A 15654-nucleotide genomic window follows, 5' to 3' on the forward strand; every position below is an offset into this window, starting at 1 on the left:
ACTTACCTATTAGTTCCTTAGGAGCTCTTGGTTGCACATGGATGGGTTCCCTTCTGAGCCTGGTTCCTTTCACATTTCATCTCAGGAAGTTTTTTCTTGCCACTTTCACCTCAGGGTTGCTCATTAGGGATAAATGTTAGGGATAAATAGTTAAATTTAACTTATATAGTAGAGGAATAAATAGTAACTGTAAATTTTATCATTTTTATTCTGTTACTATGTTTTTGTAAAGCTGCTTTAAGACAATGTACATTGTTAAAAGTGGTATAATACATAAATTAATCATTTTATTAACAGTTCTTATATTTAACAGTCCTAGCTTCAGATCAAATGTGCTGGATGTGCATTCACTATGATCTAATGCTCTGTGATCTGTGCTACACAGCAACAAATGAAAGCAGCACTTTCCCAAGTGGATGTAAGCTACATCGCCACACCACAATGGGAAGGGGCCAGGGCATACTATAGCTTGGATATCGCCTTTGCTAATTTACACACCTCTATAATATTACTCTTAGTAACCTCTGACTGAGGAAGGCATATAACATTAGCTCCTAAAAGGAAAAGTACCTTGTAGAACTTGTGTTTGCCTAGGACCCTAAGATTACCTGCTATGTTCGGTCCCCTGGTTACGGGTATATCAGTGCTGCAGGAGCCCCTAAAGGCCTAGCTAATTTCACATCTTAAGATAGAGTCTACTATAATCAGAGCTCTTACTAACAACGCCTAAGGCATCCAGATTTCCCGCTACAAACACTACACTACTTATGCTATCGCTAAACTTCTCTAGTGTCAGGATGCGCTCCACTAAAGCTATAATCTTCTCCATACTAAAATAGACTAACCACAAGTAAAATTAATGCTAACAATGAAGGAAGAACTACTAAACATCCTGCAGCTCACACACTGGACAAGCTGCATGTTTGACATACTTAATAATTACATACCCTTGACTGAATCTGAGATGAATATTAGTAAGATCTGAAGTGGGCTTCCTCTGCTTGCTGTTTTAAGACAGAAAACTAAAATTGTCCTGTAAATACTTGACAAGAATGTAATAAGAAAAAGAGAAAAAAATAACAAACGAAAGCAACAGTGCAAAATCTTGAATAAAAAGAGAAAATCAAAGTATGAAATCAAAGGTATAATTTAAACACAGACAAAGGCAAGAAACCTGTGGTAAATACTGCAAACACAGGAACACTGGAACTGACATCCCCATATATTGTGGAATTGATGGGGTGATTGGGCCAAACTTCTGGTTCTAATGACTCTGACTGCTGCATTGTGGACTAACTGCAGCTTGTTTAAGTAATTAGAGTACAGATTAGGTTTCATGAAACAATTTTAGCCACAGTTCAAGGATGCACATGGTCAGCAACATGGCAAGTCAATACTCAAATACTCTGTGGCATTTAAGCTATTCTTGATTGGTATTAATGGACCCAAAGTGTGCAAATAAATAAAAGTAAATAAATAAATAAAAAAAATATTCCCTACACAATTACACAATCTTCAAAACCCTGTACTGTTGACACAAGGCATGTGTAGTTCTTGGATTCATACTGTTGGCACCAAATTCTGACTCATCAAGAAATACCAGACCAGGTTACATTTTTCCAGACTTCAACAGTCCAGTTTGGTGAGCCTATGCCCACTGCAGCCTCAGCTTTCTGTTCTTGGCTGACAGTAGTGGAACTCAATGTGGTCTTCTGCTACCATTGGCCCTACACCTTAAGGTGTGATGTTACATATTGTGAGATGCTTTTCTGATAACCACAATTGTACAGAGTGATTATCTGCAGCCTTTCTGTCAGCTCAATCCAGTCGTCATTTTCCACTGACCTCTTTTATCAAAAAGGTGTTTCTGTCAGCAGAATAGCTGCTTGCTGGATCTTTTTTCATTGTACCTTTCTGTGTAAACTCTAGAGAATGTGTGCAAAAATCCCAGGAGATCAGCAGTTATATAAATTCTCAAACCAGCCTAACTGGCACCAACAATCATGCCATTACATTTTTCTGATTGCTGAGATTACATTTTTCCTCATTCTGATGGTTGATGTGAACATTACCCAAATCAAAACATAATAAATTCTGATCAGTAATAGTTTTATTTACAGTTACTTTTGATATATTTAGCAATATATTAATTGTGATCTAATTTTGTGCTAAGTTGCGTTCTATTTGAGGACTTTTGTTTACATCTGAGAGAATTCACAAAGGTCTGGTGCCTGGTCCCAGGTTTGGATTGCCACTGTTTAAATCACTTTATTTAATGTCCTTTTTAATTCAATATTTGCACTTCACTTGTGTTTAAAATGTAAAATGTGTTAGCATCAATGTCTGTGGCAAAAATATATAAATTATGACAGTTAGTGAGGTCATGACAGCTAATGTGGGCCACCACAACAGGTTAGCAGAAGTTTTTAGAGAAATGTGGAGGTTATATGAATTTGAATGACACTTCTTCAAAATGTAAGTCACTGACTCCTGCTAATGTTCTTTGGTGCTCTTTTCAGGAGATGCCAGGAGATGAGGATTATATTAAGCTGAGCAAGCTTATTATGCCCCTGGTCCTCAATTACTGCCAGTGCATGCTAGAGCTTGAGGAATACTATGAAGTAATTGAGCACACCACAGAACTTATTGAGAAACATAAAGGTAAGACTTCAAACTAAAGGAAGCATAAAAGCTTCGGTGACTACAGAAACATTAGAATTCCTTGGGAGGATATTTACTAGGCTATCAAGCCCATTAAGTCATAAATTAAGGATTAGGATGTGTGCATGTGTGTAGTCTTCGATGGGATAAAGTGACACAAATATAGGATTAGACCCTGAGGTGTAATTCTTTCATTTTAAAAGATTCATCTCCACAACATCACTGCTTAACGGCATCAGTGATTTTTGGAACCATGGTGTATACACAATGCTGGCTAACATAGTAACGCAGTATAATAACAGTATAAAAACTGGAAAAACAGTAAACTTTCTTTAGTGAAAACATCAAGAGGGATAGAGTAAGATTAAAACTTACTTGAAATGTACTGTATATGTATTCTTGTTTCCATTCTGCTCACCAGACTGTGTGAAGGCTTACTATAAGCGGGCCAAAGCTTATGCTGCTGTCTGGAGTGAGAAGGAGGCCAAAAGGGACTTCCTGATGGTGGCCAAATTGGACATGACTCTGGCTAAACTAGTTCAGAGAGAACTGAAACTCCTCTCAGAAACAATGAAAGAAAAATACTGGGAGGACAAAGAAAAATACTGGAACATATTTGAGAAGAAAACGAGTATTGAGAATGGGAAGATTACTGAGGGAAAAAAAGAGGAAGAATGTGTAGCAAAGCAAGATAAAAAATTGAATTTGAATGACAATGTGCAGTATTTTCAGAAAATTGTCAAAGAGGAGCAGGAGTGTGAGAGTGCAGAGGCAAGCACACAAAATATGCAATTGGAAAAGCCAAAATCAGAAGTTAATCACCAAATTGCTGCTGCAACTGCAGGCATGGATCGGCAGCAGTTGTTACGGATAATATTGCTGCTTCAGGATGAAGGGAGTTTCTACATTAAAGAGCAGCACTTTGCTGATGCCATGGTGAAATTTAAAAATGCCCTGGAGTATGTAGAGTATCTTCAAACCAAGGTAAGCATGGTAATAGGTAAGATCCCATAAAATCAACATGAGTCAGTCCTATCCACAATCAATTTAGCGGAGCTGTTATATAGCATAGTATATAAGTAAGTATACTGCAAAAATATAAAGAGTTCTATATAGGGATATTTGTGCACATCCAGCCATGTCTCAAACTATTTGTGTGTAGGAGATAACAAAGGACTATAAAGGAGAGGACTGGGAGTCACTGGAGAAAGTACGCCTACCACTCACCCTCAACCTGAGCCAATGCCTGTTTGAGCTTGGAGAATACCAGGAGGTGGTCAAACTCAATACCCAACTACTAAAAAATCACAGAGGTGAATTCACATTCATTGCCAAATTGGACAGAAAAACCACAATTTCACACCACCAACAAATCAGAGACAGCAAAACTAGAAGCTTGCAAAAATGCACATAGACCTCTTCCTTTGCCCTCCTGTTGTAAGTTGAGTTTTAGGGAGTTTTTAGAGCTTCCAGTTTTTAGAGGAAACACTTTCAGTTTTCTTTCGAGCAATCATTTAGGTGTCCAGGCCATGTTAGGACCCTGGCTTCATATGAACACTGTGCCGACTTTTGTCTCAAAACCAGCAATTGTCTATTAGGAACTCACTGTTCCCAAGGAATCCAATTAGGATTCCAGTGTGTCCACTTCTGAGCCTGGTTTCTCTCAAGGTTTCTTCCTCATATCTCAGGGAGATTTTCCTTGCATCCTTCGCCTCAGGCTTGCTCATTAGGTATAAAATAGTAACTTAACTTCATTCATTCATTCATTGTCTCCCGCTTATCTGGAGCCGGGTCATGGGGGCAGTCTAAGCAGGGATGCCCAGACTTCCCTCTCCCTATACACTTCTCTCTAACTCTTCCAGGGGAATTTTAAGGTGTTCTCAGGTCAGCTGAGAGACATAGTCTCTCATGGGTCTTTCCCGGGGTATCTTCCCGGTGGGTCATGCCCGGAATACCTCCCCTGGGAGATGTCCAGGAGGCATCCGAAACAGGTGCCCAAGCCACGCAACTGGCCGCTTTTGATGTGGAGGAGTAGCGGCTCTACTCTGAGCTCCTCCCGGGTGACTCCTTACCCTATCTCTAAGGGAATGCCCCACCACCCTATGAAGGAAACTCATTTCGGCCGCTTGTATCCAGGATCTCGTCCTTTTGGTCATGACCAAAAGATCATGAGAGAGTAGGAACTGGTAGGAATTGTAGGAATTGACTGGTAAATCGAGAGCTTCAACTTTCGGGTCAGCTTCTTCTTTACCACAACAGACCAGTAAATAGATCGCATTTCTGCTGCACCAATCTGTCTGTCAATCTCATGCTCCATCCTTCCCTCACTTGTAAACAAGACCCTGAGGTATTTAAACCCCTCCACTTGAGGGAGGAACACCCCTCCAACCTGAAGGAGACAAGCCACCTTTTTCCGGTCGAGAATCTTGGCCATGGATTTGGAGGTGCTGATCCTCATCCCAGCCACTTCGCAAACTGCCCCAGTGCATGCTGTAGGTTCTGGCTCGAAGGAGCCAACAGGACAACATCATCTGCAAAAAGCAGAGATGAAATCATGTGGTCCCCAAACCGGACTCCCTCCAGCCCCGGCTGCACCTAGAAATTCTGTCTATAAAAATAATGAACAGAACTGGTGACAAAAGACAGCCCTGCCGGAGTCCAACGTGCACTGGGAACAGGTCTGATTTACAGATGGCAATGCAAACCAAGCTCCTGCTCTGGTCATACAGAGACTGAACAGCCCTTAACAGAGGGCCACGGACCCGCATTGTTCCTCCTGAATCCGAGGTTTAAACGGTCAAACTCTCCTCTCCAGTGCCCTGGAATAGACTTTCCCTGGGAGGCTGAGGAGTGTGATCCCCCTATAGTTGGAACACACCCTCCAATCCCCCTTCTTAAAAAGAGGGACCACCACCCTGGTTGCCCAGTCCAAAGGCACTGTCCCTGACCGCCACGCTATGTTGCAGAGACGTGTCAGCCAAGACAGCCCCACAACATCCAGATACTTAAGGTACTCAGGGCGAATCTCATCCACCCCTGGTGCCTTGCCACTGAGAAGCTGCTGGACTACCTCAGTGACTTCAGCTTGGGTGATGAATTAATCAGCCTCTGAGAGTCCTCAGCCTCTGCTTCCTCTATGTGTGTCAGTAGGATTGAGGAGATCCTCAAAGTATTTTCACCGTCCTTCCACCGTCCAACAATATCCCCAGTCAAGGGCAGCAATTCTCCACCTCTACTGTAAACAGTGTTGGCAGAGAGCTGCTTCTGAGGCGCTGGATGGTCTGCCAAAATTTCCCTGTGGTCAACTGATAGTTCTTCTCCATGGCCTCACCAAACACCTCCCAGACCCGAGTTTTTGCTTCCACAACCACCCGGGCTGCAGATTGCTTGGCCTGCCAATATGCATCAGCTGCCTCCGGGGTCCCACAAGCCAACCAGGCTCGATAGGAGTCCTTCTTCAGCTTGACTGCATCCCTTACTTTCATTGTCTACCACTGGGTTTGGGGATTGCCACCATGACGGGAACCAGAGACCTTATGACTCCAGATATCTGCGTCAACAATGGAGGAGGAGAACATGGTCAACTCAGACTCAATGTGCCCAACCTCCCTCTGAACCTGGTCGAAACTCTTCCGAGTTGAAGACCCCCCCAACAGATGGTTCAGCAAGATGATCCCAACAGGCCCTCACAATACGTTTGGGTCCGCCTAGTCTGTCCGGCATCTTCCTCCATAAGCAGATCCAACTCACCACCAGGCGGTGATTGGTTGACAGCTCAGCCTCTGTCCAAGACATACAGCCGAAGGTCAGATGACACGACCACAAGGTCGATCATCGACCTCCGGCCCCGGGTGGCATTCCTCCCAATCACTCTCATTGCCCACATGGGCACTGAAGTCCCCCAGTACAACTATGGAGTCCCCAGTCGGAGCACCTTCCAACACCCCTTGCAGGGTCTCCAAGAAGGTCGGGTACTCCACACTGCTGTTCGGCCCATAAGCCAGTCAACAGTGAGACACCTATCCCCGACCCGAAGGCGCAGGGAAACCACCCTCTCATTTACCGGGGAAAACTCCAACACATGGCGGCTGAGCTGGGGGGCTATAAGCAAGCCCACCCCAGCCCTCCGCCTCTCACCATTAGGCAGTAGTAGAGGGTCCAACCTGTCAAGGAGTTGGGTTCCAGAGCCCAGGCTGTGCGTATAGGCAAGCCCGACTATCTCTAGCCGGTACTGCTCAGGCTCCTTCCACCCAGTGAGGTGACATTCCATGTCCCAAGAGCCAGATTCTTTGACCAGGGTTTGGGTCGTCGAGGCCCCGTCCATGACTGCTACCCAAACCACATAGCACCAATATGCAAAATAAAATGAATTGAATTGAATTGAACTACTAAGCAAGAACACAACAATCTCTCGGCTTCTCACTGTGCTATTGTAGAAGACAGGTCAGACTGAACAGACAAAAACTGTTGGCCTCACATCTGATGAGGATGAGGTTGATATACAGCCTTTTACCCCCTCCTCACAAGCTGCAAAGCCCATAGTGGCAGGAAGTGAAGGCAGCAGCACAGACATGTCTGAAAAAGTCCAGCTTAAAAACTTGCCTTTCCCTGGTCAGATGTCCTATAGAAACCACCATGTCTGACTACAAGGGAAACTGCTGCTGAAAGTAAAATAGTGTAATGCTTGCAAAGCAACTGCTTCCAGTCTTTCTAGAATGCTTAGTGGAAGTCACTCATTCATGGAACACTATTTTCTGCAAATAGCACCATCCACAGAGGGTCAACATAAAATGCAGTGGAATTGCCACCTACCTCCAGGGGAACCCCTTGTGGCATGCCACCCAATAGACCACCATGACTGCAGTAGACCCTACCTTTCCCTTTAAGGCCAATTTAATTTAAGGCCTCCAGTCCTGCCTCTCTGAAACATGCTACAAAGCAGTCCACCTTAGTCAGAGTCTGAATACCTCATTACTAAAGACAGAACTAAAGGAAGAAATGACAGCTTTACCGAGCCCATCACTGTGAGCCAGAGTATGCATGGTCATGATACTCTGCCAGAGCCTCCACAGATGTACAGTTCAAGCATCAGTCAGAAAAATGGTCTTGATGGTCCCTCAAAAGAGAACACAATGGCTTAGCCTTTCCTATATTGAAAAGACACGTGGACAAAATTGTTGGTACCCTTCTATTAAAGAAAGAAAAAACAACACTGGTCACTGAAATGACTTGAAACTGACAAAAGTAATATTAAAAATTTACTGAAAATTGACAAATGAAAATCAGACATTGCTTTTGAATTGTGGTTCAAAAGAAGCATTTAAAAACAAACTAATGCAACTGGCCTGGACAAAAATGATGGTATCCTTAACTTAATATTTTGTTGCACAACCTTTTGAGGCAATCACGGCAATCAAGCGATTTCTGGAACTCTCAATGAGACTTCTGCACCTGTTGACAGGTACTTTGCCCCACTCCTTGTGAGCAAACTGCTCCAGCTGTCTCAGGTTTAAAGGGTGCCTTCTCCAGACTGCATGTTGCAGCATCTTTCTACAGATGTTCAATAGGATTTAGATCAGGGCTCATAAAATGCTGGTTTTGAGACAATCTGATTTGTTCTTAGCCATTCTTGGGTGTTTTTAGCTGTGTGTTTTGGGTCATTATCCCGGACCTGAGACCAAGCTTTCTGACACTGGGCAGCACATTACACTCCAGAATGCCTTGATAGTCTTGAGATTTCATTGTACCAAAGGGAATGAGGATTTTTTTTTTTTACATCGAGAACTCAGTACCCTGTCCTATTCCATGAATGATTAGAACACCTCAATGTTGGTGAATGCACTAACAAACAAGTAGCCATAGATCATCCTGTACATGATTTACACCATTAAGCCTAACTGATCCAACTTTAAGCAGGGAGCAGGAGCGTACACTTATTCTAATATGCAGAGATCTCCAATCTCAGGCTTGCAGGAAAATATTTCACCCTAACTTGGGCCTGCCCCATGAAAGGCTACCTAATAGCATTATTGTAACCATTCAGAATATGATAGCATCATCCACAAGTCCTGACTGCAAATGGTGTCTGTTTGAGGAGTTGTTTGTCAGTGTTCTGTTCCTCTGAACTTATTGTTCCTTCAGGAACTGCTGTATAAGGGCAGAAGAATTTCTTCCATATTAATGGTATATTATGCTGCCATTTTTAGTTTCCAGGCCTGGGGCCTAGTTTCAGGAAATATGAATTAAGAATATTATAATATAGCTCTGGTGAGTTAGCCATCTCCACCCACTGATTTAATAGGTTTGATGTGAAAATGAACTCTCACTGGCACATTCTGTCCTTAAATTAGCCTGACTGGCTATTCAGGGGTCACAATAACCAATAGTGAGATACTAAAAAAAAAAGCTGGAAAGAGATTTTCAGGTCATGGCCATAACCCCGGTTCTCTAATAGCATAAGTAAAGTATATAAACAGATCAACTGCTTTGAGTACAGTGGGAAAGAGGCATGTTTGTTACATGTGGCATAGTGCTGAGGATTATAAGGGAAAAAAGCCCTACCTCTGTGAAGCACATGTGGTATCTGCCATCCAATCCTGACTGTTGTAATGCAATTGTGTTTCTGAAGTACCATGTAAAGGGGCATGTTCCATATTAAGATACCTCGCTAATGCTTTCTGAGAACCAGGGTTATAATCTTAATCTAAAGTTAAGTGTCTGTAACAATATTGGGCACACATTATCATTTTACCTTTATGTTTCATTCATCAATTGTCTTCCATCCTAGGAAGTTTAAAGCATTGTTATATTGAATATTTTAATAGGGGTCCTATATAATGAGTAGAACATTTTGGCTGAATAAATTTTTATGTAAGGTGAATGAAATATCTTCTCTCCCTCTTTTACTTTTTCTGTCTCAATCTCTCTGTTCCTCTTAAAGATAATGTAAAAGCCATCTATCAGCGTGCTCGTGCCTATTCAGCTCTGTACAACAAAGACAAAGCAAGGCAGGATTTCTTCAGGGCAGAGTGCCTTGACCTCAAGCTCAAACCCATTGTCAAGCAGGAACTAAAGAAGCTATGTGAGAATCTCCGGGCAAAACATATAAGTGAGAACAAGAACTACTGGGTGAGCAGCCAAGATAAGTGGGAACAGAAGGCACAGGCCAAGAGAGACAACAGGAAGGAGTCGAAATTGGCAGACAAGAGAAAAGCCACCAAAGAGAGCTATGAAGAAGGACAAGAAATTAAGTTAGACATTTCTAGTAAAGATCATGAGAACTCAGTCAGCCAGGCAGGCAATGAAGAAGGAGATTATATAAATACAACCACTTTGAATAAAAAGCACACAGGCTCTCTGCCTCTAAATGAGGGGAATGTTGAGCCAGTAGATAAGAAAGGATATTAAACCATACCAAGGATGGGGGACAAAAATACAGACAGAACAAGAAGACTAGAAACAATTAATCAAATCAAGGCCAGATATATTATACATACTGAAACACAGTGATTGTTTTGAACATAGTGAGACCAAGAAAGCCCAGAAATTATTAATACTAACCTAAAAAGAAAAATGAACACTGGCATATTCCTTAATTATTTCTTAGACATATAAGGTCAGTCATATAAGAAGACACAATAGACATGGTATAAAAGAAATACAAATTTATTTCTCTGTATACAATGAGTACAAAGCAGCCAGTAATCCATTCATTTAAAAGCTTTTCACAAACAATATAGTATAAATTAATGTGAAGTGGAAATGAGTAGAGAATAGGGTATATAATGCAATAATTTTAAAAAGTAATAGTGATAGATAAATATTGGGGGAAAACTGAATCTGGAATGTTTGGAGTAATCAAGTTAACATATCTGTATAAGATAACATTGGATTGATGCATTCAGATTAAGCAAATGTCCTGCATTTTCAAGGCAAAACAAAACCCACTTGTTTGCAGAGCTACAGATATGCTTCTTTTCAACAAAAAGCATTTTCATCAGCTAAAAATAAAAGGGGCAGTCCTTTGCAATTGCATGTAGTACCACACATCAACCTCAAATCATATAATTCACTCATTCTACAGTTCCAGAAGTTTCATATAGCAAATCAAATTAAATGAGTATAATTGCAAGAAATATGACCTTAAGCAAAAATCATACTGAATATGTTAGACAGAATGATCTGCTGTAAATGCATAGCATATGATCATGTAAAGGATTTTCTCCATCTGTGAGCGCATGATGTTTCCTATGCCAGTATGCTTCAGGATATAAAATGATTTATGTATTTTAGACTTTCATGTATATGCTCTTCCTGCATATACCACATGGTATATGAATAAAGAAACAAGAAATTGTTTTTGTTTTCTTTTTTATGTGTTCTTAATTTGATAAACAAGTAATCAAGCTGGATGCAACAGATTTTAATATAAAAGCCATGCCAGTTAAGCAGTGACCAGTGGTTTGGGAAGGGATAACAACAAATTGTATAACTTCTCATTTGTCCTCTCACTCTTTCCCTACACCATATGCATCTCCTTTACAATTAATAAATATAATGAATGAATATAACCAGCAGTGCCAGGTCTTATAGGACAGCTCCCTACCTTAATAACACAGATAATAATATACATCCGTTTCAAATGCAAAAATTCCTTTTCAAGTGGCTTGTTCAAAGTGGAATGGAAGATAAAGTTATATACATGCACTGGAAACCAAGAGGGATTTTTAGGCACTGCATCTAGACATAATTACTTCCCAGACATCGTCCTCCCTGTTTTCTTCTGTCTGTCTCCCATCAGTCAACTCTATGTCAACTCTACAGAACTGCTATGAAAAAAGCCAATCTGTTCCAAAAAAGGCAATCTGTTCCTTCCAGCTCTCTTTATTTCTGTCTCTCTTTTGAGTGTTCTTGTAGCATCTTTCACTCTCACAAAATCTGACCACCAAATAAGCCTCTCTTACAGCAGATGTCCTTATGCATAATTTAAAATCATCCTGTGTCAATCACATGCACAAAAAATAGTAGATCAATCATAACTCATTTTTTATTAAAACCAATTAACAAAACTGCTGAGGCATAGTTATTGAGGTTTTGAATGAACTCTTAAGTGACAAATCGCTTAGGTTAACAAATAACAAATACAATTACAAATACTACTAAACAGTTAAAAGGATTTTGAGCTCCACCATTGTAATATCATTAAACTGGACTATAATCATTATACCTCCTATAGCTTCTTGTTTGTCTCTGAACTCCATTTTCAGAAACCTGGCAGTGGTGGTCTGTGCAGTACACTTATAAAACTTTCAATTACTTTACCATATCAAAATTAAAAAGAAATTGGAAATTAAATGCTTATCTGATCTAACATGGGGAAAAAACTAAACCTTTACTTCTTGTTAAATACATGTTCAAATAAGTTTCAGTTTGTAAGAGTGGTATGTTTTGAATTAATTGGAGGGTACTGTATAATTTAATTCACATTTAATAGGATTATCATTTTTACAGCAGCCTTAATTAATAGAGTCAAGACAGCTTTATAGTAATATTAATGGCATTTGGCAGATGCCCTTATCTGGAGCAACTTACATTTATCTAATTTATGCAACTGATTAGTTGAGGTTTAAGGGCCTTGCTCAGGGACCCAGCAGTGGCAGCTTGGTGGTCCTCAGATTTGAACTCAAAATCTTCCAATTAGTAGTCCCTAGTTAGTATGCATCTGAAGGAAACTGTATGAACTGTTGGATGATGTGCAGCCTGGAGCATGTCACTCGTGCTTCACTCCACAATCACTTTCATTTTCAAACTTGCAAATTCCAAAATCCTTGACTGATCATCTCAGAGAAGTTGACAATGTTGATCTAATGTTTACAGCTCTATTTATAAAAAATTAGACTGCCAGAGTGAAGGAGTATAGGCACCTTCTATCTTCTAGACGAGTGCTTCCCAACCTTTTTTTTTCATGTCAATCTATTAAACTGGAACCACATACACTAAACAAAACCTTAAAAAAAAGGTTTTTCATCTAGCTGTAACACCTGCAGTAAGTTAGAAATCTGAATTGTTAGGTGCAACTTACCTACTTAAGCTACTTCAGAAATGTCAGTTCAGTTACACTGGATCCTGAACTGGATCCTGGACTTCTTGACAGGGAAACCTCACTGAACACTGGGACCCCTCAGGGCTGTTTGCTCAAAACCATGGTGGGTCTCATTAACAAGAACCATGAGTCAGCATATAGAGAGGAGTTGCAACAGCTAAAAGCCCGGTGCAGAGCCAACAACCTGTCTCTGAATGTGGACAAAACAAAATAAATGGTTATTGAATTCAGGAGAGCACCATTCTCCACTAAACATCGATAGATCCTCCATGAAGATCATCAAAAACACCAAATTCCTCTGTGTCCACCTGGTGGAAAACCTCACCTGGTCCCTCAACACCAGGTTCATCACCAAGAAAGCTCATCAGCATCTCTTCTTTTAAGAAAGTCTGAGGAAAACCCATCTCCTCTGCCCCCATCCTGCCAACATTTTATAGAGGTACTATCAAGAGCATCCTGAGCAGATGTCTCACTATCTGGTTTGGAATGCAGTGGATAGTGAGGACAGCTGTGATGATTATCAGAATTTCTTCCTTCTGTCACAGACATACTGTATCTGCAAGGCCCACACACCACTCACACAGTCTTCCCCATCCTACCATCTGGAAAAAGGTACCAAAGCATTCAGGCCCTCAAAACCAGACCTTATATATATATACTACTCACAGAAAGTTAAGGATATTTGGCTTTTGGGTGAAATTTATGGAAAATGTAAAAAGTTCATGCTACAGTGATATCACATCATGAAAGTAGGCCATTTAAGTAGAAGCATGCAATGGTGATTCCCTCATGTCAAACAATTTATTGAAGCAAAAGCCAACAACAGTGGTGGGTATACAACAACAAAAAAATGTCAATGTCTCAATAATTTGTCATGTGCCTTTGACCATCAATTACAGCTTGACAATGACGTCTCATGCTGTTTACGAGTCGACTTATTGTCTGCTGAGGCATGGCATTCCACTCTTCTTGAAGGGTGGCCCTCAGGTCATTGAGGTTCTGGGTTGCAGGGTTACGAGCCTCTACATGGCGACTCAGCTGATCCCATAGGTTTTCTATGGGATTCAGGTCTGGAGAAAGTGCAGGCCACTCCATTTGAGGTACCCCAGCCTCCAGCAGCCGTTAAATGTGCCTGGAGTTGAGTGTCATCCTGAAATTTCACCTGAAAGCCGAATATCCTTAACTTTTTGTGAGTAGTGTGTATATATATATATATATATATATATATATATATATATATATATATATATATATATATATATATATATATATATATATACACTACTCACAAAAGTATATATATATACAAACTGGTAAGCACTACTTTGTGTATCTGTCTTGTGTCTTGCACTATTTGAAGAAGTTTGCACACATGCACCTTATGTGAAAATATGCCAAATTACTTACAGTACTTAGTTCTGTGTTCTTTGACATGGTTCTGTGTTTTATGTAGCACTATGGTCCTGGAGAAATTCTGTTTCATTTCACTATGTACTGTACCAGCTAAATATGGTTAAAAGGACACTAAAAGCTTCTTGACTTGACTTGACTTGACAAATGTATAGTAAAACTCTTATTTTTTCTAATTATTTTTATTTTTTATTTTCATTTTTTCTCTTTATCACCATTGCCCCTTCAACACAGCAAACCACAATATTCTCATTTGGTAGATTGTTGGATTCAAAGTAGGTGTTGATCAATGTTAGCATGTCTAGGTGAGTATTTGTTGTGTTCATATTTGTTGACATAATGTCCCATTTCAAAACACTCATTAATTGTACATTTGAACAAAGAGCACAGACATGTCTGCCTAAGATGACTTACCCACCTGAATAGGGAAGGGGACTTTCCTAAGCTTCACATGTGGCCAAGACCTAGCTGTCTGAGTATAGCCTCACCTTCCTCTGCTGCTGCCATGTTTGTTAGTTGTTTTGACATTGTGTGAAAGTGCACCCTTTCTGCCACTCTAGGTTGGGAACCACTGTTCTAGGACACCCTCAATCTGCTGGGCACAGCTGTCATTTTTCAAGCAAATTCGTTCACAGCAAAAACACAGCACAGTGATTAAAATCACCCTCACCAATTATCCATTCCCTTTGCCAAGTAAGTCAGTGTTAGCTGTGAAACAGTTGTTTATACCATCACTGATGTGTTTGTGTGACAGACCTAGACAGACAGAAAGAGCGAGGAAGGAAGAGAAATGGGTGGATGTAACAACAGTGAGAATGAAAGTGAATGAGAGAAAGAGCAAGAGAGAAAGAGGGAGAAAAGAGGGCTCAGCTGGAGTTGTCAGAATAAATGTGCTGTGCACCTAGATGATATTGAATATTGAATAAAGTACTGCTGATTTGTCAACCCTACATAGGAAAAAAGTCCATAGCTTCTTCTTGCTCCATAGAGCAGAGGCAATACAAGACCTGGACAGCTTGCAAATGCATGTCCATTTCAGTGTTGTGTGAACAACAAATGAAAGCAATAATATTAATCAATAAAAAACAAAAGACAAAGTAGCTAGAACAAGAGTATAGACCTTGCTTCTCTGTGTGACTGGTGGTGAGGTCATTGTGCTGTACTAGATAAGCCAAACACCTGCTGCTTCTACAAGTAGGTGGTTACCACAGTGTATTGATCAAGCGATGGCCTTTGGCACCACAAGACATTAATGAATCACTCAGAAATGACCCAGCTCTCCCATTGAGATTCAGTTGGAGATTCCAACACGCTGAGCTTTGTTTTCCCCTTTGCATTTTTGGACCCAATCCAGGTTTAGCTGAGCAATGTGGAATCTGGAAAGTATGGAAAAAGAAATATGAATGATAATAAAGCAAATACATACCCAGCAAACCTCTTTAAACTATAAACAATTATTTCTATTAACTGTAACAGCACCA

General features: G+C 40.6%; 2 protein-coding genes across 11 annotated transcripts in view; one reads left to right on the forward strand and one right to left on the reverse strand.

The window, feature by feature from the left end:
* LOC131357445 (aryl-hydrocarbon-interacting protein-like 1) overlaps positions 1–4756 on the forward strand; it is a 10189-nt gene extending 5433 nt beyond the window's left edge. Inside the window, exons 4-5 of the mRNA XM_058396417.1 lie at positions 2520–2661; positions 3083–4756. Of these exons, the coding sequence (XP_058252400.1) occupies positions 2520–2661; positions 3083–3675 (735 nt within the window). The 3' untranslated portion in view covers positions 3676–4756. The remainder of the gene's footprint in view (positions 1–2519; positions 2662–3082) is intronic.
* Positions 1–15654, reverse strand: part of drp2 (dystrophin related protein 2) — a 171416-nt gene that overhangs the window by 9333 nt on the left and 146429 nt on the right. For all 10 annotated transcript variants that reach the window (XM_058396900.1, XM_058396894.1, XM_058396899.1 and 7 more), the window contains one exon: positions 7–15549. The gene's annotated coding sequence lies outside the window, so the exon portion shown is untranslated. The remainder of the gene's footprint in view (positions 1–6; positions 15550–15654) is intronic.

This window comes from Hemibagrus wyckioides, linkage group LG08 (genome assembly GCF_019097595.1).
Source record: "Hemibagrus wyckioides isolate EC202008001 linkage group LG08, SWU_Hwy_1.0, whole genome shotgun sequence".
Classification (NCBI taxonomy): Eukaryota; Metazoa; Chordata; class Actinopteri; order Siluriformes; family Bagridae; genus Hemibagrus; species Hemibagrus wyckioides.